The 27,588-nt window shown below is 37.6% G+C and overlaps 1 protein-coding gene across 3 annotated transcripts in view; it reads left to right on the forward strand.

The window, feature by feature from the left end:
- ZMYND11 (zinc finger MYND-type containing 11) overlaps window positions 1-27,588 on the forward strand; it is a 105,401-nt gene that overhangs the window by 23,204 nt on the left and 54,609 nt on the right. For all 3 annotated transcript variants that reach the window (XM_082293830.1, XM_082293831.1, XM_082293832.1), the window contains exon 2: window positions 20,875-21,009. In XM_082293830.1, coding sequence (XP_082149956.1) covers window positions 20,894-21,009 — 116 coding nt within the window. In that variant the 5' untranslated portion in view covers window positions 20,875-20,893. The remainder of the gene's footprint in view (window positions 1-20,874; window positions 21,010-27,588) is intronic.

The raw sequence follows: 27,588 nt of genomic DNA on the forward strand, positions 1-27,588 counted from the left end.
CCAAGTATTAAAAGATCTTATCTTAACTTCCGTAAATGACTGCAAATACTAAGACAGAGATGTCACAAATAGTTGTTTCAGGCTGTACATCTGTTGATTATCCTACAGTGGTCCATCAATGATTGCACAGAACCTAGGTGCACATTCACAATTGTTAATTACTTTGTGTTGGGTTTTGGCAATAGGATAATTCAATTATTAAAGTACTTGGATGTTTTTTAATAAAAAGTCTCAGCATGTTTAACAGCATGGGTACACACCTACCTACCTCTGAAATGGGGCCTCAGCTCCCACTCTGCCAGCATCCTGCCCAAGTATGGTTAACTATGAAAACTCTGCCGACCTGTATGACAGTAGAGTTTAAATGAGTCCTTAAAATACACTCTCTCCTCACTTTCTCACTTTCTTGTTCTAAAACATTAGCTTGTTTACAGACTTCTGCCATTCTGTGATATTTTTAATGCAAGGCAAATAATATTTGTCTGAATTCACAACCTGTAAAGAAACTATCCCAGTGATGTGTTTAGCTTGGCTTTGCTTATGCAGAATATTTGTGTGTAAACATGGCAGATACTGTTTTTCAATGTTCTTTTTTGTCTGCAGTACTTAAAAGAGTCCCTTGTATCATTTCATATATCACTTAGTCATAAAACCTCTGAATATACATTGTGAGAGCCTCAGAAAAGTGTTGATTGCATTCCACTGCAGTGGTAGCCAGAAGGTCAGGATCTAAAATTAATGTATTTCTGAATAATTTGAATTTTGTATGAAGGTTGATTTTTCATGGTTACTACTCAAAGTAGCATGATAATTTATGGCTAACATATTACATATTTTTCCTGTAAAAACAAGGAGGCCTTTCCCTTCTCACAGATACAGGCATGCTATCTAAACATTTCTGCAATAGAAATAATTAAATGCGTTGTTAGATTATTGGACTTGTCTCAAATGTGTGCAGAAACTCTATAAAATTGAGAAAAACTTTCTTTTGAAAGGAATCAACTAGAGATTTTTAGGTGAGATTCATTAGCTTTTATTGTTATCAATATATACATATGAAAGCATTTTGAAAGAATATTTAATTTATTTCTTTAAGGAAAATATTGTGTATTAGCTGCCTTCCAATGCATTTTTATTCCTCATTGGTGAACAGATGAGTATAATTATCTTTGTATTCATCAGTTTTGGAAGTCTTTTCCAGTGATAATGTATAGAGAGGATTAAGAGAGAGATTACCAAAGCATTAGGACTTTTCTCTGTTTTTTTCTTAAGAAAGAATCCTTGCCTTAAGTCAATTACAAAATTATTTCCTTGTAAGAAACTGTTGAGCAAACTGAAAAAAAATAAAATCACCTATGGCAGGGTCTGTATGTTCTGGATCTTGAGAGGGAGATGTGCAAGCAGTGAGATCCTATTTTGGTCATGCACCTTCTTTTCTAACTTTTTCTTTCGTTGTTATGTGGCAGGGTGGTCTTTTTACCGTTAGAGATTTTGAAGTTCCTTTCCTCTTTCTTTTCCTCTGTTAGATGAGTAGCAATAAAGGAGAGGAATAACATCCCTTCTCACATCCTCTGCTACCATTTTTCACTGGGGAATAGTTTTGTTTTCCTTGTGCTCATTTTTCATGGGTATTAACTTGCTCCATAGTGTTCTCTAGTTTGACCTTTGTTTTATGTTTTGCTTTGGATATCATCAGAGTGATGATAAAATTTAAATGCAGTTCTGTAAAGTTATTTTAATTGAATGTTTGAGTAACTCTGTGTGCCTCTGTAATGACTGAAATTAACTTGATCTGGAGCTTGGAAAGCTCCATGTCCTATGTATGATTTCATAATTAAAAAAAATAAATTAATACAATGTTTTATTGAACAAATCTGAGATCACAGTTCATTTGCTTTTGGCTTTAGGGAACCAAAGTGCAGCTGCACCCTGAATTCCTGCTGTTGAAAGGCTTCTTCCAAGCCTCCAGTTACACCAAAAATGGTTATGTGACATAGTTCCAGCTCTGGGAGTCACAAGCTAACCTTCTTCTGTAGGAATCTGCTTTCGAGTCATGATAACTTCTTTTTCTTGCCTGATTACAGTAGCCCTGGTTTAGCTCTGGGATTGTATCACATCAGACAAGCCTATGTGGATATTGTTAGGCAGCTCTGTAATATCTCCATTACTTTCTTGCCTTCAGTGTTTCTTGTCTGGGATGTTGGGGTTTTTTTCTCATTTCACATTTATTGGAGAGGCTGAAGAATAAAGGGTTGAGAACGGCTTAGACCGTGCTCTAAGATGAGAATAGTTACACGTAATATCACAGGATACTGATGGGATCTGTTCACCACTGCTCTCCTCATTCTTCTGGTACTCCTGTGTTGGTGTCCTGGTGTGGAGCCTGTTCTGCAGGACTGTTTGCAGTTTGTCTTTATTTGCTTAACAGAAAGAAGTTCTGCTTATCTAAGCCATTTTTGCTGGCATGTTTGCATCTGTGGCTGCATATGAGAAGGAACAAGCCTGCCATTTTCATTATACTTCCAAAGTAGCAGAAGTTTCCATTACAGATCAGTTTTTATTATATCTGTCCAAGAGTCATGCTCTGCTTATATCAGGGAAATACCACCTGCTAAATGACACAGCATACTCATGCAAAAACTGTGTATGTGCGTCCTAAAACCCGTACAGGTGGAAACAAAGAACAATCTGTCATTTGAGATCAGCCAAGACTGATTTTTTCCAAATGTCCACTGGACTTTGTTTTGCAATGTAGCTGATTTTAAGAGTGACCCATATCCCTTGTCTATAACTCATCATATGTGACAAGTGTGAGAGGAAGGGAGTTTACTTTACGTGAGATTTGCCCATGGGTCTGGCAAAAACCTAGAGACCCAGCCAGGATGGTTAGCAGAAGACAATATTTGAGCTGGGTCATAAACCTTGAAAAGGCAGTCATAAATCGTAATTAAGGGTTTTCGTTTCCTCAGTGGTGTAACTCTTCAGAGAATGGAGACTGAAATTGTTTACCAAAGCCCATTTCTTTTGTGTTCAGAGAAGTGTTTAGGAAACCTTAACCAGGGTTTATTAAGCATATCTGTGGGAGACAAAAACAGAATTGTTGGTCTCCAAGCAGCAAGCAGCATTGACAGGCTGACTGGTGTGGTCAGAAAGGATATTTAATTTCAAAGGATAAACTACAGGATTCTTTTTCTTTTTTTTTTTATCTGAAATCAAGCTTATCTGGTTCATACCTTATCTAGTTTAATGTATGAGAACTGTAAATTCAGCTATGTTAAGCAAACAGTTTATTTTGGGTTAATTCCATTTTCTCTTTGTTTTACTAATTTTTGAGTTTGTTAGGATTACTGTTGTGTACGTAATTTAATACAGATGTCTTCAAAGAGTAAAGAAAAATCCATAACTCTTAAAGAGAATAGCTGAAGGGGAAAAAATGTCTCTGGATCTCCTTTTCATTCTTCTGTGGTCCTGCCGGAGGGGTTTGGATTAAAGGATTGTATCAGGAAGTCATCTTGCTGCAGTTGGTAACCATAAGAGAGAGACCAAAAACCAAAGAAGAGAGAAAGACTTAATGTTTTCAGTCATAACATTACAATGCTAAAATTTTCAAAGTCCTATAAAGTATAGAAGCATAAATAATATAAAGAAGAGTAACAGATCCTGTGTGTGAGGTGATGGGGTGGGATGGATGTGTATTCTGTTTGTTTTGGAAATGAAATAGTGAAAAAACTTATTTTTGAGATATCTATTAATATTAAATAAGAGGTGAAGTGATCAGGCTGTGTTTCTTTTTTCTTCTTTTTCAGCATCATAAAACAAGATCAAGAAATCAGACATTTACGAGTAACTTGTAATTTTATAAAGTATAAATAATGTTTTGGACAGTGGGAATTTAGCCTGTAGAATACCATGGAGGTCATATAGTTAAATATAGTGGTTCAATTTTCAAAAAGGGCTTGATGATATAAAGTCTAATAACAGTGGCAGCAAAGCATGCCTAGAGAAGGGTAATCAAATCTTGTGATTTAAGACGTAAGCGCATTACCTGTAGCATCTGGAAAGGCCTCGTTCCTCTCTGTCACCTGCAAAGCTTTCTGCAATTAGTAAGCTTCATTCTGGCTATTTGTAGTGCCTAATTTCTCTGAAGCATTGCTCAACAGCAGTTGTTAGGGGCAGGATGCAGTCTTCTGTATGTCATCATATCGTATCAAGTGTTCACACAGAACAGTGCCCTGCTTCCCTGTGCTGCTGTGTTGAATGACACTGGCATGGTCTGAAACAAAAGATCCCGGTGGTGTGATGCTGCGAAAGCACAAAATTGCCTGAGCCAACATCAAATAGAAGTGAACTTGAATGGTTTTTACACATTACTTTGAGAATTAATCCAATCTTTTGTAAAAATCAGTTGTTATAGTTCATGCAAAAAACCCCCTGCCCTTATAAGCAGTAGTAAGATAACTGAATGCATGAAGTAGGCAATTTCTTTTGACACAAAAATGGAAGTGTATTTTATATCTAATTTTTGCTTTATCTTTTTATTTGTGGTTTGCTCTAAATAGCAACTGCTGGTTAAAATTTATGTAACATGCAATATGAGGAGTATATACAGAGTTAAATCCTATGTGAGATCCTCCTTTGTAAGTAAAACCTATAGGAATTAATTTAGATACAGTTTTGTCTTAGTTAGGAAATTAGGTAAGAGTGAAATGTTTTATCATTAACCCTTAATAAATCAAAGGGAGAGATAAAGACGGCTTCCAAGGCTGAAGGCTTGAATTATAGTGTCAGATGACTCGTAAACGTTTTGAACAGCTTTTCCAGCACCCTCCAAAGTGAAGTCCTGCAAAGGACTGGGGCATGGCCTGTGAGCAGGCTTGCTGGCCCATGGGATGTAGTTCCATATGCAGCTGCTCTGGGAACAGAGCTTGGAACCTGGGTTTCAGCATTTTAAAATTTATTTTACATTCCATTTTATAACTTTCCATGGAGTTCATAGAAGTCAAGGTCAAATCGAAGGAATAAAGGAAGATGTTTATTTTAAATTATTGAAGACAGAGACATCAGTATGGAAATTTTTTACTGCTTATATGTTTGCAGTTTCTTTTTATTGAACTTATTAAACTGTTTGGAGGTAATCAGAAAACAGGTGTAGGAACCAGGCTCAGACCAACCAAATAAATTTTATTAACTGAGTGTTGATAAAGGCAGGAGGGTGAGATGAAGGTTCCAGTAGTGATATGATATAGAGGACAAAGGCTGCAACGTTATAAAAAGGGGTGAAAAATTTGTACTTTACTTTAAATGAAAAGTACCTTTGATCTGAAATAAACAGCCTTGTGACCTAGGAGTCAAAGTTAGAGAAAGTTAGCTTCTTGAAATAACTAAGGATATTAATTTTCTTTTCTAGCTCAGTTTCTACTTGATCAAGGTATTGTTGTGAAACACTGAAGAAAATTCTACAGTTATGCTATTGCAGTTTCATTTTGTCTGGATAGATAGCCACATTTATTAAAATTACACTTCTTGCAAGAAAAATTAAAAAGTGTCTTACACTGCACTTTCTCTTAATTAAAAACTCAATCTGACAAGAAAAAAATTCAAAATACACATTATTCCCATTGAAAATTATAGTATATATCAGACATTGTCATTAATCAGCCCTTTTACTAGAATTGCAATGATATTACTTGGGTTATAAAGGAAATATCCCTGGGTTTGTTTGAGGGTTTTTAAGGAAAAATTGCGGTTATTTAAGCCTTTCTCAATGAAAAACACAATTGCATTTTTTTTTCTTTAAGCAGATGGGGAAAGTAAGATATCTTCAGTTATTCAAAGATGTCCATATGGAAACTGAAAACATATTGATGAAATTTTTAATCCAAAAAAGGCAAAGTAGCAGCAAAATCAATAATATGCTGGCTAGAGCCCTTAGCTGAGATGCAAGAAATTCAGTTGTAAGCACGACTTTATACTAGGCAAGTGTAGGCACTGGTTAAAACAGGCAGCCTGAGTGCAGTGTGTGTGATTTAAATCCAGCCACATGAACTTCTCATCCTAATTTCACTTTATCTTCCCTGGAGAGAAATGGTTAATTTTAGGGCTTAATTCATCTGACCTATTTGCGATGTCTGCTTCACAACAAGATGAATTGTAGCCTTGAGTAGATCATGTCAAGTGTGAAGGGAGCGTGGAGTGATTAGCTCAGGAATAGACGTCTGCATTCAATCCGTTTTTCCAGCCTCTCATGTTGGAGGCTGCATTAACAAAAGGACAGAGCTGCAGGAGGACTCTGGCTGTGGAGCTGGAGCTTTGGCACCGATCACCTGCAGTGCCAGCTGCCCCAGGTGAGCTGAGGGGATCTCCAATACATTCCCACATATCTACTACTGTATTTCCACAAACCAACTTGGGACCAATAAAAACATTTTTCGAAGGAGAGAGCTTTATGAGAAAACTGTGCAGCTCAGTGTTCATTTCTACTCTGTTGTGACTATTTGCTTCACTGAAAGGACATGAAACACTTGGACTAGGAGGGAGCACACAGGCATTCAGCAGCCTTGCCAAAAGTAGAATAAACATTTTTTGATTTGGGGAGATGAAGTTTCAAATGTCCTCCTCTGAGTGACCACATTATGGAAAGAATATCAGTTTTGTTTGTCAGTGTTATTTCCTGTTCTCGAGTTGCTTAATATGCTCTCATTTTTGCAACAGGGAAAAGAATTCTTGGTGTACTGGCTCTCCTCTTTCTTTACATCAGAAATCTGCTCTTTTCAGAAAGCTAAAACCCCAACAAACATGCAGGGGCTGAAAGTGCCTAGCTAAACATTTCGGCAGGTTGAGGCAAAAAAGGGTTTTTGTCTGTAAGGAAGGTTTGCATGTTTCCTGTCTCAAGCCAGCTGAACACACTGCTGTGCAAAAGGGCTTTTTACTAAAGCTTTTACTTTCTTGCTTTGAAAACCAGATTTTCAGCCTTTCCAGCACATTTTAGGGGTAAAGAGCTGCTTTCTTCTCTGAACAGGTTAGGTAACTTTTGTTTGCCACATTTTTTTCTTAAGTAATTATACTTTAGGGGCCCTGTGTTACATTTTTTTCTGCTTGGAATTGCTTTTAGAGCAACTGGAAGCACTGTTGAATGGAGTTACTTGGTGCTTTCCCTTCTCTGCTCTTTCCTCAAATGCTTACACTTTACTTAAATGCTGCCTGTTTGTCTGTTACCATAGGAAAACCTTATATATGCTGTCATGTGTTGGACTTCTTGCCTAACACTGAATTTACTTTTCTGTGTGGAAAGTGCTAGTAAGAAAATACAATAGTTGTTTAACCTGTATGAAATAGCTGAAAGACTATTTGTAATGCGATCATTAAGTATATTCAAACCAGGTAGGACAAAGAAGGGGATGAGAAATGGAAGTGCAAATGAAACTACCTTTGTTTTTTTCTTTTTGTCATCCTCTTGTAGTATTATGTAGATCCCCAGCCAGATGGCTACTGGCTATAAGCTGTGTGTGGATTCACAGGATTTTAACTCCTCTGTTGGTTTCCCATCTGTCATAAACTCAGAAGCTGCAATCCAGAGACTGACATGAATGTCAGTGTCTTCTTAAGCACACCAAAACCATTATGCTCAAAGGCTGCAGTAAGAGCACGAATGAAGACAGAACAGTGTCTGGCTTACCAACCATGCTGCTAGACTAGGCAGTAAAATTTCTTGCAACTGGTTTAATGTAGTGCTTCAAATTAGTTTGGCCACTGTGGTGGCAGCAGTCTCCGAAAACACTACCTGAAAAGTCTCCTCAAAAGGAGTTTTTTTTCTATTGCTGGAGCTCAGCAAAGATTGTAAACCCACAATTGATTTCAGTAGGAAATCTCATGTCTAAGAATAAAACAGCATGCTATCTGCAACAGAAAAAAAGTGGTAAAGTCAACACTTGGGGAATAGATGTAAAGTGTTTAAAAGCAATACCTTGGTCTTTCTTTAGTTTAAAATGACCAGTTCAGTATCCCGTATGTTTTCCTTCAGTATGTCATCACTTGGATGAACACATTCTGTGTGAATGGAGGTGAAAACAGTGAAAAACATCTTAGATTTCACGGTATAGGGTAGAATAAGGCGTTGGTCACCTTGTGGCCGCCCACCAGGGCCTCAGTGTCACGGAAACAAAGAAACCTTGCTCCTCAATGTAAGAGAAGCTCTCATAGTCTTACTTTATGTCTTGTCATACTCAAAAAAGCAAAATGAAAAATTAAATGAAATCTCCATGAAACAAGTGAGAAATAGGGGCTGAGCACACTCCACAAACCATTTTAGAAGGAATTTTAGTATGTAAATGTATCAAAGAGAAGCATGCATATAAGCCCGTAAGGAAATCACTACTATTACGAAGTCCTCCCAGATTTAGACTTGGTGTTCTTCATTAATGGATTTGGCTTACATGAGAAGAAAAGTTACACCCCTGCGAGAAAATAACCACTTTCCTGAGGAGTAGCTGTCTGAAATCAAGCAATCTGGTAATCCAGCTTCAAATACCCTGTCAGGAGCAAATTACCCTCTCCGTTTCCACTTTGTGTTCAGTCCTGTAGGACAGGGAGCAGCTTAAGAGGATGATGAAGTGTTAGACTGTGTTTCAGGTGGGTTCTAGTGCTTGGTGGAGTAGGCCAGAGTTAAATGCCTCATTCGGCATCAGGCATCACAACTGGAGTCAGTCCAGGCAGGTGCTCCTGCAGCACAGTGGACTCCACGTCTTCTGCCTAGGTGGAAAGAGCCCCACATGATGAAATAAGATAATTGATAGGAAAGATAGCCAGAACTCTGGTATTTTATTTCCTGCAGAATAGTGTTTTGTAAATCCAAAATTCAAGTCAAGAGGCTTGGCCTTTGTTATAACACCATAATGTTATGATATTCTTACAGTTAATTTTCTTTGCATTACTCAGAAAATATTTTTGTAGAAATCACAACAGGAGGCTCTATTTCATGAATGACATTTTTAGAAATTTGGGAGAAGCTGATGGTAGGATTAGTTAATTTTTCTGGGTTTATACTTCTGTTGGTAGCCACAGGGATGGCACACTATTCAATTATGTCCTGCACATCTATGAATTTCCCCCACCCTGTAGGGCTAAGTCTCAGTGTCAGAGCTCCCTATCATTCATGTGCATGCAGGTTTAAGGAGTAAAATAAAAACCCAGCCAAATGCTGGCAGTAGAGAAAACTGAAATAATCTGAAAAATGAAGTCCAAGTTTTGATGATGAAATTATTAATTCTGTGTTTCTGTGTCCAAAGGAAATGGCTGAGAACAGAACAGTATGGTCCTGTTGCCTTTAATAAACCTCAGCCCTAGATAATGATAGAGCAGGAAGGGCTCTTGAGTGTTGGGGAAGTAATGTCCTCCCTAAAGGGCCTTTGTAATCTGCTCTGTGTCATCGACATCACCATCATCAGTGCTTGAAGAAATAGGTTTCAGATGCACCTGCCAGAGGAGACACAGAACATCATTCTACAAGTGGAAAGTGCTGTAATCCCAGAGCATCACAGGGCTCTTTGTAGCTCCAGCATATGCCATGGACATGCGTATGAATATAATAGCAAGCCACTGGTCAAAGTATTAATTTTACCAAAGAAGTAGTACAGAACAGATATAACATGCAAGAATCAAGCTGATGTGAAATGGATTTTCAGAAAAGAAATGTGTAATTCTGTTCACCTGCAGCTAGTCCTCGAGAAGCCTTGAGAAAAATTCTCAACATAAAAAAATAAGGACATGTAAGTTGACTTCAGGTAAGAGAGGATGAGAAATAGGAGTTGGAAGCATCTGAACGTTATAGGTAATAGAAAATATATTAAAAAAGATCACACTAGAACTCCCACCCAGGTCTTTGAAACAGGCCAACAAATTTGAGAGTGCAGTCCCAGATTACATGTACAGTGTTGGGAAAAATTCTGTGCCAGAAAAACCCATTTCCCAACCTCTGCCACACCATCAGCCACACCAAGAGCTGGTTATAAAGTTAAGTGGTATATTTCCCCTGCCTCTTTTAAAGACCTTATAGGAAGGACATATGAATCTGAAACGGTAGGGTGAGGTTTTCTTGATGTCAGCTGCTACCAGGTTTGCTGAGAAACTGGTGCTATCTGAAGTAATGGCAACATACTTCCATCATCTGCTTGATCTTTGGAAGATCTTTGTTTGAGTAATGTTTTGACTTTTAAGGTTTCTCTTTATAAAGTTTATGGTTTTGAAACTTATTTTCTTCATTTTTTCCATTTGTCAACTTTTGCAGCAAAGATGAAAAGGATCACGATTATACTCAGCTGTTTTCCACTTCAGGATTCGTTTAGTTATGAATGCAGTTGTTTTTCACTGTACATTGGCTTCCGTGAAAACTGCTGTTCTCACGTCTGTAAATTTTCCTCTAGGCAAGCTTTGTCCTTGTCCAGACATGAACATTTTGAGGGGAGAGCTGAGGGCAATCTGATGTACAAAAGTGCAAACTTGATAAATTACCTGCTTTTGAGGTATTTAAAAAAAAAAAAATAAATCAAAATGTACCTTAGAAATGGATAGGGATTAAGGCTTCACTAGGGAATGATGATGGAGTTGGTTTGGGGCAGGATGAGAGGAAAGCTGTGTAGGAATGCGTGTAATTAGTGAGTTTGGATACTGTGTATGAAGGAGACAACATGCTCCAAATATACTTCAGGTTGTACTTTTAAGCCAGATGTCTGTGGCCAACCTAGGAAATACATTCTTTAGAAAACATGGAAAAGAAAACTAAGCAAGGTGAGCTCTAGGGGAAAGGCTTCCAGTTCCACAATGCATAGTTCTTTCTCTTGATGAACTGTCCCACAGCTGGGAGAGCGTTGTATGAAACTTTCAGGTCCTTTATTTCTGATTTTCACCTTGAATTTCAGAGGCAGGATCTAAAGCTCAGATTTTACAATTTGATCCTCTCCCTGCCTGGAAGTTTCTTTTGATTAATGCTGTAGAAGCCTGTAAGCTTTGGCAGTGTTTTTCTTAGCTCATCTTACCTGCATTACAGATCAATGTGTTTTAACGCTGTAAGTTCTGAGTGTATTTCTGAAAGTTTCCAAGGATAAGCCCAGGTATATTGGCCTTGAAGGAGCTTTAGTTTGGAAACCTTAGTTGGTTCAGAACTGTACTTGTTTTCTGTATATAGTATATACTTTCGTGGAGATGACTGTTGACAAGAGAAAGTCTCCTCTGAGCTAATGTTGCTTGTGGCCTGACTGCTGGAGAAAAGTGGTCATGCCTGCATAACACACTCTTTAAAATAATTCAATATCTGAGCAGTTTTAGAAGTTCTGTAGCTGTGCTTTTATTTGTAGAGAGGGAGAGGCCAAAAAGAAGAGCTTTGAAAGAAACAAGTTCAGGCAGACTTTGTTTTTGTTAAGGAGCAACAAAAATTGACTCAGCTGCCTTTTGTCAATAAAAATGCAGCCTGGCAGAGGAGTAGTTGTTACAAACATCTAAGGTTTAGGTCCTGTTGCTACCACCAGAATCACAATTTGTACTTTAAAGATAGTGTCAGTTGTGTGTAATTCAGAGAAAGAGAAGAAAACCCAGCAATTTGGAATCTGACATTATATTGGAAAAAAGTCAACATCAGCTCTGTGTTACACCATATAGCTTACATAATCTGCAATGAATTTATCTTTTTCATTATTTGGTACTTCTCCATACATTCCTAACTCTTTGACCTGGAAAATGTATCTCTCTTTCACATTGTTTAGCATGAAGCTGACCTTATGCCGGATTACATTCCCTGCTAATATACCATGAAAAATTTATTTATTTTATGTCAGCATACCTTATTTATTATACCTTATTTACTGACAGAGAAATTTACTGCATCAGTTCAGTTGAGGCTTACGGAACAACCAAGCTCCTTAGCTTTCAGACCAGAAAGGAAGATGATGATCAAAAGCTTGCTTTCAGAGAAGGAGCTACTCTTCTCATTTATATTTCTTAGCATTTTCCAAGATGTCTTCCACCTATCACTTTTTATTAGAGGGAGTTGCAGAATCAAAGTGGCATCTATTTATCATCCAAACCAAAATTCCAGCCCTCACCATCAGCCTTCTTTGGCCATGATTTTTCCCGTTTTACGACCAAGTGAGCATTGGAGCCTGTCAGGATGCATAGCTGCATTAATCATCTCTGCTTACTATAGCCAAGTGAAAGGACAGGAAGCATCTATTTACTAAGGGCTTGTCTACATGGGGAAATAGCCCAGACTGCTCATTAGGAGTTAACTCCTTCCATGGATTCTCCATGAACATCTTTCAGTGGTTTAGCTTCAGGCTGCTTTGGAAAATATGGAATTTGGTATTGGGTGTAGTTAAACCACAGAAAGCCTGTGTTAATGTGCAGTGTGGGTTCAGGACATGATCCTATCTCCACGTGTCACTTAATCTTCTGTAACTGACCCTCTTGATGCTCTTTGTCTGTGGCAAATGGAAGGTAAAACGTGTTAGTTCAAGCCTCTCATATTAAGGCAGATGTGTGTGACTTGCTTATGTCCATACACCTGTGCATTTGTACAGGCAAGCCCAGGGTGATGCTGACAGCAGCTAGGGTGCAAGCATTATTTTTGATAACCCCAAATAAACAAATCTGATGAGAACTCATTATTTTTCATGATAGAGGACAAGAAATCTGTAGGATGATCTCTTTACACCTTGTATGAGCCATGTATTATTTAGTGATGTTGAAGTTAGTTGTGTTGGACCATCTTTTGTATAGAGATTTCCTTTGCCCCAAGATGAGTAGTCTTCTGAGGTAAACAGCTTAAAGTCTATTTAATATTAGTCTAGTACGTCATTATCCTGAAAATAAGAGGCTTTGTTACTATGGAAGCTAAAGTTTACCTTCATGAGAAACTTGCATCACTTTTCAGGAACTGTGTTTTTAAAGCAACTTACACTAGTGCAGGCTCCATTGTGGAAACTATTTCGTGTAACTTAATTTCATTAATTAAGCCTTAACCAAACCAAACTAATTTTTTTTTTAACTGGAATTATGTTCAGGAGTTTGATAAAGGCATTAACAATGTATGCATTTTTAGTGGTCACATAGAATAGAAGTAGAATAGAAAAGAAAAGAATATTTCAGTTGTAAGAGTCTTACAGTATAATCATTTAGTCCAACTGCATGACCACTTCAGGGCTGACCAAAAGTTAAAGCATGTTATTAAGGGCAAATGCCAAATGCCTCTTAAACACTTACAGGCTTGGGGCATTAACCACCTCTCTAGGAAGCCTGTTACAGTGTTTGACCACCCTGCAGGTAAAGAAATTCCTCCTAATGTCCAGTCTAAATCTTCCCAGAACTGCTTTATTTTCTCAGTAAAACAAAAACTTGTGTGGTTCTTGATCTTCCTATGTAACTGTTAATTTTCTTACTAGCTATAAAAACTAGCTCTCTGTGTGTTGGATACTGATTAAAAGTTGAAATATTAAGGAAAATACTGCTTATTATAGAAGATCAAGGCAGAACCTTGTCTTAACACAGATTCATAGCAGAAAATAGATTATGTGCTTCGGCTTACCTAGGCACAGTACCGAGAGTCAAACATGATGACCATTACCAAAAAAGTCATTTAAAGAAGTTGGTGTAGCTACATTGCTAGTAACACATTTGGCTCTTTGCTTTCAGCTCTTTCAACTACATTACTTTCTTTGGCAGTTATGCACTTCTCTTTTCCAAACTTACATTGCTAGATAAAGTTTTAGTCAGTGATTTCTGCCAGACAGGAACAAAGGATAGTTTTCTCCAGATATTAGGATGACATTTTCTATTGTCTGTGAAATTCCATACTGGGATTGGCTGGAGAAGCAGCAGAATGCATTTTAGTCCTGTACATATATTTGTATTTGATAGCAAACAAGAAGACCACTTTGACAAGCCTTTGTTTGGGGTATGTGGCAATTATTCAGTCTTTCTCAGCATCTTGTGTTGATGCTTCATATCAGATTTTGTTTTATTCTATTTACGCTTACACTTTTAGAAATTCTCTTTTGGGACGGCACCTCAACATTTGTGTCAAGTTCTCTCTAACAGGGTGAGTTAATTAAACAAGAAAGTCCAGGTTTGGCTCCAAAAGAAAAATAAAGAGTTCTACCATTTGTATACTGATGATTCCAAATGTCTGAACTTAACATTCAAGTGCCGTATGCTTTAGCCCCGGCGAAGGACACTTACTTAATCATTATGAATGGAATACAATACAAATGAAATAAATGCAGTATCAGGGATTAAAATAAACCTTGCACATATGTGTAGTAGAAGTATTCTTGGGGCCTTTAATTCTGTAATGTCCTTGGCTCAGATTTATACAGTGGCTCACTGCCATCTTGAAATGGCACAAGGTAAAAGCAAAAGCTTTCATGTATTCTGTGCACAGGAGTTGGGAAAAAAATTAAATTTCAGAGAGAATGAAGCAAAACTCTACAGTTTTGTATTCATGCAGTCCTGTTTTGTGTCTGTACTGCACTTCAGGGGGTTATGCAAAACCTCACTCAGAAAGTTGCATGACATCAAGGTTACAAACCTTGCAGCTGGGAAATGCAAAAGGTGGAGCTGCACAGAACAGCAGGGGTATTGCACTTGCACGTGGGAAATATTTAGGATTATTATGTTAATAAACTTTTCTCTTTTGAATAGATTGTGTAGACCTTAAGCTAACGGTGAATGAAATGAAAAGATTTTCATTAGGAATGACACACATTCAACATCCAAAATTCTGTATCTTAATAACTTCCAAAATGACAGCATTACAGCCTGAACTAATCTCCTAATAAAAAAAAAAAAACCAAAAACAAAAAAAAAACCCAAAAAAACAACAAACTGAAGAATTCAGTAACTTTTATTAATTTAGTCTAATTTTCTGAGTTTAGTCTAATTAACAAAGAAATTTTGCCTATTTCAGCCACAAGCCTTTGTTACATTTTTCAGCTTCACTAACATCACTCAACACATCCCTAAGTTTTTCATTGTGAGGATGTGGCAGTCAGCAGAAAGGCATTTGTTGATTTTAGTGGATTGGGATTAAGTCCAGAATAAATATCTAATATACAAAACCACTTGCTTATTCTTCAACATTTGAAAATTACTTTGTATGCAAAATCTTTATTTCTGATAACCTTCACTCTTACAAAAGAGAGTCTCCTTCTACCAGGAGGTTAAATTCTTGGTTATGTCTATAATCTTGCACACTCATGAAGACAAATAAATGGTAAGCAAAATAGGGAATTATTTCTCCTACCAAAAGCTGTCCTCACCCTAGCAGCTTCTCCCCACATTTTTGTATCACCAGCTATGGAAGGCAGATATGATATTAAACCTCTTGGTTTTGCCCCATGCATGCCTATGCTGCTTTTCAGTCAAGGCATTTTCACCTGTACCTTTCGTATGTAAAAATAGAATAATTACCACTTTTAATCACAATTGTTGTAGGAGGGGAAGACTAAGAGTTCACACTCCCACTAAACTGGTGATGAAAGATATGTTTTAACAGCAGTTTAAATTGTAAACTAAATTTTAAGCTGCAGAAGTTTACAGTACAATGAAGACCTGTATAAAGTCTGAGGACCCAAACACTGCATCAACTTGCAAATCTGGATTTTAATGGTAGACTCCTATTTAGTACAAGAACAAAGCTAGACATTTGGAAATCTTTGTACTGTTGATATATACAGTTTTATGCTTACTGTAAAAAGTTACACTTTAAGAAACACTAGACCTCATATTATAAAGTACATATAAATATGAAACTAGGTCTGTGTTTAAGCTCCCAAACCACCCAAAATCTGCTTGAAAGCCACAAAAACTAGGACTGAGTCTAGTTTCTTCCTCCTGTTGAGCCTAAAATCTTTCCCTGTGTATTGTGGAAGAAAAAATAGCAAGTCCCAGGGCTTTGAGGCCAAAAGGCAGCGTCCAGTAGCTGAGCAGTGGCAAGGATCAACTCCCTAAACCTTCTTTGCATCGCAATTAAGTGCACGTGGAGTCCCAGCCAAATGGTGGCTGATAGCAGGGATGGAGTTTAACCTGTTTGACCTTGCACTGGAAGGGCTGAGCCCCACAGGTAGCCTCACTTTCAGTGAAGTATGAACACAAGACTTAACAAGCTACTGCCTGTCAGCTCTTAATTAGCAGCTCCCATCAGAGCAGCAGCACCCAACTGCAATGCCGACTGCTTCAGTGCAAAGTCCAATTCATTAGTTAAGTTTTCAGAAGCATCATATTTTGCTTGAACTATGGTATTTAACAGCTAACACGTGGCAAGATTTGACTACCTTGGAGTTGTGTGTAGGGAGAGTTTCTAGCTAAACTTAGTACTTGATAGTATCTGCTAAATTGGATGCAAGCAGCAGGTCAGGAGGTTCCTTGGGCTAAATTCCTTGACATGCTGCAAGGTGATTTTTGTTTATTTTGACTTGCAGTTCAGATTTCCATATCCACCACTGTTGCAGCAGACAGCTGTACAGCATTTGATTCAGCCAAGTGTGTGCTAATGATTGGTAGCCTTGTTGTTTTGACAGTGTCTGCCTTGCCACCGCTGTGACACTGCTGCCGCGTGGCAGTGAGGCTGCTCTGGGGGCTTGGGGAAGATAAGCTGTGCTCTGTGTGTTATCTTGTATACTCACAAGATAAAGCACAGGTTGTGGAGCCTGCCTGTGAGAAGTGTGGGTAACATTTGGCTCTTGAGGAAAGCTGCATACAGTAAAGTAGTATACTTTTCAAAATGTGTTTAGGACATTAAAGAGGGATTCAAAATACAAAGTACAGTAAAACCATACTACTCAGTGTGCATGAGGAAAAGTTAGAAAGTTGAAAATTGAGAAGAGAAATTATTTGCTTTGGGCCCTGTGTGAGTGAGGCTGTGATGGAAGTGTGTGAGCTGGTGCATCAAACACAAAACTTTTTCTGTTAGGAGGATATTTCCTATATTCTGCAGGTCTCATGGATGCCTACAAAACCTAAGACAGATCCTGCTGATATAATTTCCTAGATTTTCAGTCGTCTGGTTTTGTCAATCTTTCTCTCAGAAGCTGTGTCCTACCATAAACTTGCTAACAAAACATGACAGAAATGGCATGGAGCAAATAATTTTGTATGGACAGGGGGTGCCATAGCTAAATGAGCATAGTGCCCAGCAAATCATACAAAGGAAATGAATGTTTACTTCAGCTTTCAATTTTTCTTTCCAGAATTTTTAAATGAATGCTATAACAAAAGAGGACGATGAGTAACATCTTCAAGCATTTGTATGTAAATGTACATTTCAGTATTGTGGTTTTAAAGAGTCTCCAGACTTCAAATTTCTTTAAAACACTGCATGGGTGAATCAGCCTCTTTTGATACTTAACCTCTGAGCCACAGATTTTTACACATACACACACTGCATGTTTATGCTTGTTCTCTCCTCTGTGTGTGTGTGTGTATGAACCCACACATAAGCAAATAATCAGGAGTGATAAATACAGATTTAGGAACTTAATGTGTCTCCCGTTAAAATGTAAACTACTATTTGCGTGAATAAGTTGTTCCTGTGGAGACTCTGGGAGGATTTTCTGTTGCTTGGAAGTAGAACTCAAAGGCATTGTATGAACTGTTAGTGGTTGGATACAAGTTCCCTTTAAGATATTGTAATAATATAGAAAAATGCTTATATTTTTGCAGGAGTGCAGGGAGTAGACTGTTGTGGTTAATTTTACCATAGAGGAAGAGTGACTGCAATGAACAGCAAGAAATATGCCACAATCTTTTAATCTTTTTCTGTAATGCAAAAACACTCTATTTTTTCTACACCGTGCAATTAAAAGATTAAAATAACACTAAAGGAGCCTGGACTTTTAGAAAAAAACCCTTATTTTTGTATTCTTGGCAATATGGTGTGTAAGAACTGCTATTTCAGTAGTAAAGTGTCAACTGTTGAGTTTAACGAAAGTGCCCTTAAATAGTAAACCAAAGTTATGAAAGTGAAATGTATATTCTTTGAAGGCAGAACGCCTACTAAAATAATTGTATCTTAAAAAAAAAAAGGAAACAGAGAACAGGTGTGATTGCTGTATCCCATGTGTGTCCATACTGCTGTTATTTCCAGACAAACAGAGGAGAAGAGCCATGGGTCCTGCCTGTGTGTGCAGCAGTAGGAGCAGGGGCCAGCCAGCAAGGAGCCATTTGGGGGCCACCAACATGGGTTGTGTTTTGGGGGGTAACTTCTGGCTCAGTGATGTGACATCCCTGCCGCATTCGGGGCCAGGAGGTGCACGCCTGTCCTGAGGGCTGAGTTAGCCATGGCACAGGGCACAGCCTGGCCGTGCTTCAAGCCAACACAGCACGATAAGGATGGGGTAAGGGGGCGGTCGGAGAGTTTGTTCTGAAAGCACATTCCAAAGGAGATGTGATCCTGTAGGGCTTTTGGCACTCTGCAGCCACAGGGCTTCAGGAATTCATGGTTACAGTTCTTCACTCTCCCTCTTCCTGCCTCAAGCATGGGCTTCTTCTCCTACTCTGGGAATTCCTTATCCCCAAAGGCCAGCCTTCCCTCTGGCTGCACAGTGGGGCCCTGGGGCCATGCAGAGGTGGCAGGTGGCTTCCCCAGGACCCTGTGCTGTGCCGGGGCCCTCGGGCACAGGTGTTGTGGAGGCGAGAGAAAACCTCGCTGTCCCCTGTGCTGGGTGTGACGCTAGCATGGCAGCCATATGCTGGGCTGCCAGAAATAGCGGCTATTTTTAAAGAGTTGGGATTACTAAATAAACTGAGAACTAGGCTGTTGTTTCACACTGATATCGGGGTCAAGAAGGACGAGTGTTTGCTCCTTGCATGGGGATGTGATGCTGTGCAAGGGACCCCATGTCCGGCTTGCTGGCTGCCATATTGTCTGACAGCTTTTGTAGCAGAGAGTTTGTAGAGAGCTGGAATAAGAAGAATGATCTTTCAGTCATGTCTGTGTTAGGAAAGAAATTTTATGCTAAAATAATAGGTCTGTAAAGACTGGCGCTTTTTGTGTTAAGATCTAACCTTTTTTTGTGCTTTCCTCTATTTCTCTTAAAAATTAAATTCTACAAATGGTTATATGTTTCTCTTACAAATTAGCAGGGTTTTTTTTTTTAGTTTGCAATGGCCTCATGTTCTGTGAAATTAATGCAGAGGAGCTCACAGAGATGCAGTGTCTTTTCCCACTGTTCCCAACGGAGACTTTCTTTCTCTGAATCACTGTCAGGCGATGCTATCTACTGCTGTCACTCTTAGCTGTATGTCTGTCACATTCCCCCTTATCCTTCCTTCAAAACTGTGTTCTTGGCCTTTTTATCTGGGAGATCCCTCTAGTTGCCCTTGCTTTAATCCCCAGAGGGAGGAGATTTCTAAAGCTGAAATGTGGGATCGATGTGTGACCACACCACATCTTCTCATGTGCTGCTCTGTTCTGCCCTTCCCTGACATCTACTGTAGCCAGGAATGCCTCATGGACCTGGGCATGTACATACCACTTCACATCATCTTTTTTCTTCTCCCAATTTTTTTCTTTAAATGGGCTACATAACATAAAGTATAATGCAGTTAAATAATTTCTTATCCTTAATAATGGAATGTTATTATTCATTTCATTGCACCTGTAAAGTTAGTGAGCTTTGCTGAGCTTATATCAGATCTAAAACTTGAGAGCCCTCTTTGATAAGTACCTGTAGGTCCCATAGACTTGAAAATGACATTGCTGCAACTGATGGAATACTCAAATCTGTTTCATTTTTCTGAATTTGAGAGCAGGGACACTTTTAGTACTTAAATTCCCATCTTTAACTTTGCACAGATGGTGAAATGTTTTTGCATTTTTTATATTATTTTGGGTTACTGAAGTTAATATTCTGCTAGCTACAAATATCCGTGTGCATACCACAGAGTTCATTCCGAGGACAGAGCTCTAAAATAAATTATAGACCTTGGTAGCGCCCATAAATCAGTCATTTTTTCATTGAGAAAGTGGTGGCAGTGGAAGAAAGTTATTTAATGATCAAAATGCATCGTTAAGCTTTTAAAAAGGGATTCGGTGCCTGTAGTGGAGCTGTAGGCGATTTATGGCTTATCTGTACTCATTGCCTCCAGCTTTTGGAAAATTTGTAAACAAAGCCAGATGCTCATTATGTTCCTGTTCAGGGTTGGTTAGATGGGTAAATGCCATCAGAAGCACTTTGGTCCTGTTGGGTTTTAGCATGTTACAGAAAATGGAACTGCTCCAAAATATTTTTTTAAATACTTATCATTCATGAAAATATACTTCTAGTTTCTCCTCTTAGAATGGACTTTTTAAAAATAGCTGTTAATGATAAGAACATGAAGGTAATACTCCAAGAACTGTGTGGTATGTTAAACTGTGGGTCCAGCTTTTTCTCTGTGTTAGAATTTGTGCTTATGCCATATGATGTAGTCAAGTACCACTCTCACCCTTTTTAAGGGCTTCAGGCAATGCAGGAGGCTGTGACAGCTTCAGGCTGGGGTAGTTTTGCATTTTTACCAAATACAGGGAACTGAGATATGAACTAAGTGACTTTTTATAACCAGTCTCATAAGTTGAGTAATTTGCTATTGATTTCATATATTTTACTGCTTTCCTTTTGTCTTCTGTATAGATTACGTGATGTGAAAGGGGTTCTTGTAAACTGCGTTTTTTTCACTTTTTACTGCTCTTCAAGCACTTGAAAACGTCGTTGTGTACAAATTGAATGGCTACGCGACAGTACAGTTTTCCTTGTAATCATGTTTGTTGCAATATAATCTTCACGTAATTTATTCCATAATTCTTGGTTAACCTTTTGGTGTATTTTTTTGTTTTTTGTTTATTGGCTGCAGCTGACCAGGTGAACAGGTCATGGCACGCCTAACGAAGAGACGACAGGCAGATACAAAGGCTATCCAGCATCTTTGGGCAGCTATAGAGATAATCCGGAACCAGAAGCAAATTGCAAACATTGACCGTATTACAAAGTAAGTGACCTGCTCCAAATACAGTCTTGGTGAGGGGGAAGGTTGATGCTAATAAAAGCCCTTGGAGACAGAGATAGTAAACATTGTTAGAGCCTGTGAAACAGTTACATGCACTTCTATGTTACTAATTAATTAATTATATATAAAAAATCAAAGTTACCAAACTGGGCACCTGAAGGTCCTAAAATGAGGTTAATTCACAGAATTGAAATATTACCCTGTATTTGTTTTGTATAAGCATCTTTAGGAAATATGTAACATTTCTAGTGCTATAACTGAATTTAGCATTTTGGAGTTGATAGCTTGATCAAAATACAAGAAGTAGATATAACAGTTGAGGACAAAAGGGCAATAAAATGTGTAAATAATCTATTTCTTTAGGAAAATGTGAGAGACTAGTAGGACTTTTCCAGAAGGCAAAGAGAAATCTGAAGTGTTAGGTTGCTCAAATAAATAAGAAGCCATATTTGCTGAGAAGTGCCTAAGATGCTATTAAAGAAGACATGAGATGATTACCACCTGTGATTAATACTGTTAAAATATTCTTCAAGGTGTATTAGGTGCTGGATACACAAAGAAATATATATTCTTTGTTCTGTGGAGCTTGCAATGTGCAGAAAGGTCTGCAATATAACTTGTAGCAGCCACTGTATTAAAAACAGAGGGCTTTGTGCCTCTTTCTGCTTTGTCTGCATTTTCAGGCCGGTCTGTACGTCACATTTGTCAAAGTAATCAATATGAATAATTTAAAAGAACTAAAGTAACCAGTTGGCAACTCTTCAGTTGCCAGAACCAATGTGAACTGATAATGAGGCCAGAGACCACTAACAGGGAGAGTTATAAACAGTGCAGGTGACTAACAAAGTGAAAATCATTATATCGTGGTCCATGACACAGTCCACTGACAGAGTTTGGAAATTCTAGGGTGGAAGTGACAGGCAAAACTGGCTTTGTAAGTGGAAGAAGTATAACAGTTCAGGTTCTCCAAACATAATGAACAGTGAAGTGCAGAAAGAAAGATGATGTCCCAAATGAATTAATGGGTACCCTGCTTCTACAAGAAGAAAAATGGACCATCAAACCAAAATGCACCTTTCCAGAGATAGGGAATTCCATGAGAGCTTGAGAAGGAGTCTGTATTTTAGGGAATTTCACTTTTGAGGTTGCAGTGGAGTTTTAGAATGCATTAAAGCATATATATTTTCATCATGTCTCCAAGGAGACAAGTGGGTAAACTAATGCTGTACACTCTCCATTTTAACATTTCAAATTACTTGCTTTAGGCTACATATTAGCTGAGTTTGTTAGCTGTTTGTGCTCCTTTGAGATGTAATAAAGGGAGACAGGCATGTCTAGCTGGGAATTCATCCCACTCTTATGAGAGATGCCTAGTTTAAGTTAGTAGGAATAACATTTAGCTGAGTAAAGTTAGGTCAGACAAATAATTACAAACAAGGTTGAGAAAACAAGCAATTAGATACTAGAAAAAGAAGTACTGCTCTTGGTAACTTGATGGGTAGTTTGATTTTTTAAAAAAGTCTAGATCCAGATTGTATGACTCATTTCTAATCAGAAGAAAAGTAAGTGACTAAACAGAAATGCAAGAAGCCTTAGTACTTTGAGAAAGATGTGCAAGGTGTTAGCAGTAAAGAGTAATCTAAAAAGTTCTTGGGCATTTTAAATTCTCCCCATGCACATCAGTGAGATAAGAGTGATGAACACTGATCTAGTTTCTATTATGTGACATTCCTAAGGAGATAACTTTTGACAAGGAAATGATAAAGACCTTTGAATTGCTGTATGATACTAGTGGTTGATGAAGAAACACATATGACATAGTAAATGAGTATGCATAATACATAATATTCAAAATAAAGTTCCAAAATTAGCATGGCATCAGAATATCTCTTCTGATGAAAACTGAGCAGCTGATACATTCTTTCAGGCTCAATAGTCATTTGGTCAGGTCAACTGCAATTCCTTAAAAGATCCATCAGTGTCTGGGCACACAGGCAAGCATATGAATACTAATAATTTTCAAAACCAGTGGTCAAAAGTGAAAATTATGAGCATGTGTACACAGTTGGAGCTAAAATGAAGATTTTAATATTTGGATTAGTAACATTTTCTAGAAGTGTTAATACATCTTGGGATTGACAGAAAGAGTGGCTTTGCATATTACAAGTATTTGAAAGTAATAATGACAGTGACATTATGGAAGTGTGTCATATTCCTGAGTGAGGATACAGAAAAACAGCAAGAGAATATTTTTTTTCATAAATCCATGTTTAAGGTAAGTAACAGTCTTCATATGTGTCATATAGTGGATGACAAATGGGTACTTTCAGAGAAATTCACATGTTAAAAGATGATTCATGATTTGGTTTTTGAATGGATTTTCTTTTCTCCTGGTTTGAGCATTCATTTGCTGCTAGAGAAAAGTCATCCTGTGTCTTTTGTGACCTGTTCGTCCAACTATCTTTACAGCAATTGCTATGAAGAACTGTTGCTTTCTTCATTAGATGGTTTGTTAAGCAAATCTATTTGTTGGCTTTTCTCTTAATGTGCAGTTCAGCATGGTTGTCTCCCTCTCCTTTATATAGTCTTGTTAATTTAATTTAATTTAATTTAATTCTTACTTTTCTTAGTCTTCTGGTTCTGAGTAGAAGACACTGTTCATCTCAAGGAACACTTACTTTTGATGACCAGGGAGGAAATGTTGGTAATACAAAAAGAGGGTTCATTGTTCGTAGATTATGAACTGTTTCAAGTCAGTATGTAAAACAGACAAATTTATATTACACGTGCAAGTATGCAAATTGTTATCTATGCACTTTAAGTATAATTGTTAGAAGATTATTTGGGTAAAGGAAGACTTCCAGGAGGTACTGTCAATGGAGAGTATGCAAGGAAAATCTACAGAACTAGGCATGCATTTTCTGTAGAGTGCATAACAGTAGGAGGATAGTGTAGGAGGAGCCAAGAGCACTAGAAGGTACTTCTGTTATTATCAGGAAAAACCTATAAGGAAAGAGGTCCTTTAATTAAAAGTAGACTAGATCAAGTATACTTTGCTTTTTAAATTGATGAGGGGGAAAGGCAAGAACAGAAAAATGTGTGATTAGAAGTGATTGAAAACTGTCTTACATCAAGGGAAGAGTCACTTGGAAAGTTTGAATATGCAAGTTAGAGCCTTTAAGAAATTAATGAGTAAGCTTTTTGAACTTTTGACAATTTTTTTAGAAAAGTCATTGCATGCAGAGAAGCAGTAAGAAACACAAGAAAGGTGTCTGTTTTGTAAAGAATTAAAAACATGTGGTTGTAAAAATGGCAAGAATATGACAGAGTTAATTGGAGTATTATATAAATACTTAAGGCATTGGTAAGGAAGAGACCACACTGCGCAGACTCAATGTCTCAGAAAAAAACACTCAACAAATCATCGTATGAAAGGGATTCTGCAGTTTTATTGACTACCTGTGAGGGTACCTTATATTTGGAAATGCACTTTCCATGGGTTGGAGAGAATTCTTCAGTAACTTGAAAACTGAATGAAGGACTGAAAACCAAAACTAACGAGAAGCAAGAGTGATGTGAATTTAAAGGAATTAGTACTTTGAATGCAAACTACCTTTGGAAGAGAATTTTAAAATATATGTTTAAGTTCCTATCTTTGTACATAAGCTCCAGTATATTCAATGCATTTTTATTTAATGATAGAGCTCACTTGAAGGCAGTAGTAGCATTTCTGTTAAGGTATGGAAAATAAATATTCTCACCTGGTTTATATTGTCACAGTGTATCTCAAGTCAATGAATTGCAATAGTTTAAAGTTTGACTACAAGAAATAGCTAATATTTCTAAACCCACCACATTTCTTAATAACAAAATTACATTTCTAAGAGGTATTCATCAAGAAATATGACTTCTTTTTCTGTATAGACTTGATATTGGGATAATTTGACCCTAGTGTATCAATTATTTAGATGAGCATTATTGGTATTAGTTGTGCTGTAGGCACTAGTGAAGAAATAGCTTCCCATATCCTATGAATTCTCTGTCAAGAGTGCAGCCTGAAAAATAGTTCATCCCTAAAAGTGTGTTAAAAATTGTAACTATGCTTTGACTTCCTGTTTTTTCCTCATTATCTTCCATCTGTTCTGGTTTTGGGGTAACCTCAAGAATTGATTCTATGGAATAAAACGGCTTAAAATACACTGGCAAAAAGGCATGCATATTTAGCTGAGTAGGATAAATTATTGACATTCAGTTGCATAGCAGATTGGTAAGTATTTCTGTACGGACATGTTTTTAAAGTTCTCTTTTTTTGGCCATTCCAATCTTCCAGTTCATTTTACAGTGGTTTCTTCATAATTCCCTTACAGGTAATTGGACTCATAAGATTTAATTAACTATTAATTAAATATATAGCCCTTTTCTCACAAAGTATTTGGTTTTCTCAGTAGCAATATATGAACATTTCATAATCTTTATGATTAGTTCATAGTTCATTAGCTATTGAGTTAATGTTATTAACATACCCAGTTGGCAAATCTGGTCTTCTAAGACTATTATTGGCAGCTTTCAAGATTTTTTCATTGTAAAAAGATAATTTTTCTGGTTTCTAAACTACTCCATGAAGACTAATGTAAAGAACCAAAACATAATTCTTCTGCCCATTCTTCCTCGTGATTTTTTCTCTTTCCCTTTGTTGCATTTCATGATTGATTAAGTTGATTAGTGTTTCTCTGTCTCTTGTATAGGCTGTGTCTGTACCATCTTGTGTACCATGACAGGGAATGCCCTGGCACTCTCTGGAGCAGTTATGCTGGGTCTACACCTCATTGCCTTTGGCTCATAGAGTGTTTCTTTGGCCCTGACATATTCTTTTGTTTGTTTTGTATGTGTGTGTGGTTCTTCAGTTCTAAGTGCCAAAAATAACACAGCCCACAGCAATGCTATTCTTGAAACCTGAAGATAGAGCCACGATGTGGAGGCGTCTGAGGACACACAGCGTGCTGCAACAGGGTTGGGTGCCCTTGGCAGAGGGAGCCAGTGTTGACATGGTTTACATTGGTGTTCTCTGTCATGCCATCCTTTGCTTTTTCCCTGGAGGAAGAACTTGTCTTTTTCCAGAATGGAGCCTGTGAATAAGTTAGTGTGGAAATGAAACCAAGAGTGGCCATAGACACAGGGTAGAGGTATCACAACTTTGGGGGGGATGAAGCTGATGGATAGACCACTAGCTAGGATAAAACTGATAATGCTGAAATTGGACACTTTATATTATTTTCAAGTAAAGTGATACTGAAACCATCTGTTTCATCAACCAGAAAGCTGTTTTACCCCATTGGTGTTACAAAAAAATATTGTTTTCTCATTAATAGATACTTTAATATTTTTTAATTGGTTTTCAAGTAGGATGGTCCAGTAGTAGGTGCCTAAACGGTCATAGCTGTTTTTCCCATATTTGTTCTGTGGGCTCATTCTTGCTATATTGTAATTTAATGTAGGTGCAGCCAAGTCAGAACATCAAACAGAAATGAGCAGATCCCAAGCCAGTGTAGAGTAGACTCTCTTAGCTCTGTGCAGACTGACATTAATCAGCACTGATGGGATATCATGTCAGAAAAGAATTACTCAGTATGAAAGATTACTGTTAAATAATGAGATTTTCTGGTTCCACCGTTGAGATGGAGTTGCTAACAGTTGTAGATTGAGTATGTGACCCTCCCAGTTTGACATTTGGACCTAGGAAGGGGATTTCTTCTCCAAGTATTAGTCTTTGGAATTTCTCTAGTCAATGTCTGAGAAGAGTTGAAGTTCATATATATGGTTTTGTTGCCTTACTTCTTTTGCTGTTCTCTTTCTAGGCTGTCTACTTTAACCGAAAACAATTTATAGAAGTAGTGATCAAAGTAAAGTTGAGAATGAGCAATTTATTCTCAGGTACAGAATAAACACAACAGAGTAAAAATAAGAAAATGAGCAATTTGAATGGATAGGGAATAATCACACAAGTATATAAATAAGAATATGTGTGAAGTGGCAAGAAAAAAAAATCAGAAGAACAAGATTCTTACAAAATTGCTTATTTGAAGCTTAGAAACTTACCAGAAAAAAATCTGTTACTATTTATAGTACTCCTGATGAAAATTTAAATCCTCCTAGTATTCTGCATGTTGCAACTAAATAGTCATGCATAAATGAAAATAGTAAGCCATAGGAAAGATTAGAAGAGCAGATGACTCTGGATTTATAACTAGATAATCCTGTTGTTAAACTTTGCATGAACAGAAGAAGTATTGTAGCCCCTGATATTTCTTTGATTGAAATAAAGGCTTAGAAATGTTTTTTTTCGCTTTGTTGGTTTCTTATCCTTTGTCAAGCTATTCCCCTAAAATATTTGTCTTTTTGTTGCTGGAGAGCAGGCTTATCTGAAAGCAACTGTTTGAAGTAGAGCATCCTCCTGTTATGCAGGAGAATGCAGTGATCACTTGAGTTCACTTTTTACCAGAGTTACTGGCTCCTTTTCTATATCTGCACATCATTTTCATGTATGTTTTAAATGTGACTATT

This window comes from Coloeus monedula (assembly GCF_965178545.1).
Source record: "Coloeus monedula genome assembly, chromosome: 1".
NCBI classification, from domain to species: domain Eukaryota; kingdom Metazoa; phylum Chordata; class Aves; order Passeriformes; family Corvidae; genus Coloeus; species Coloeus monedula.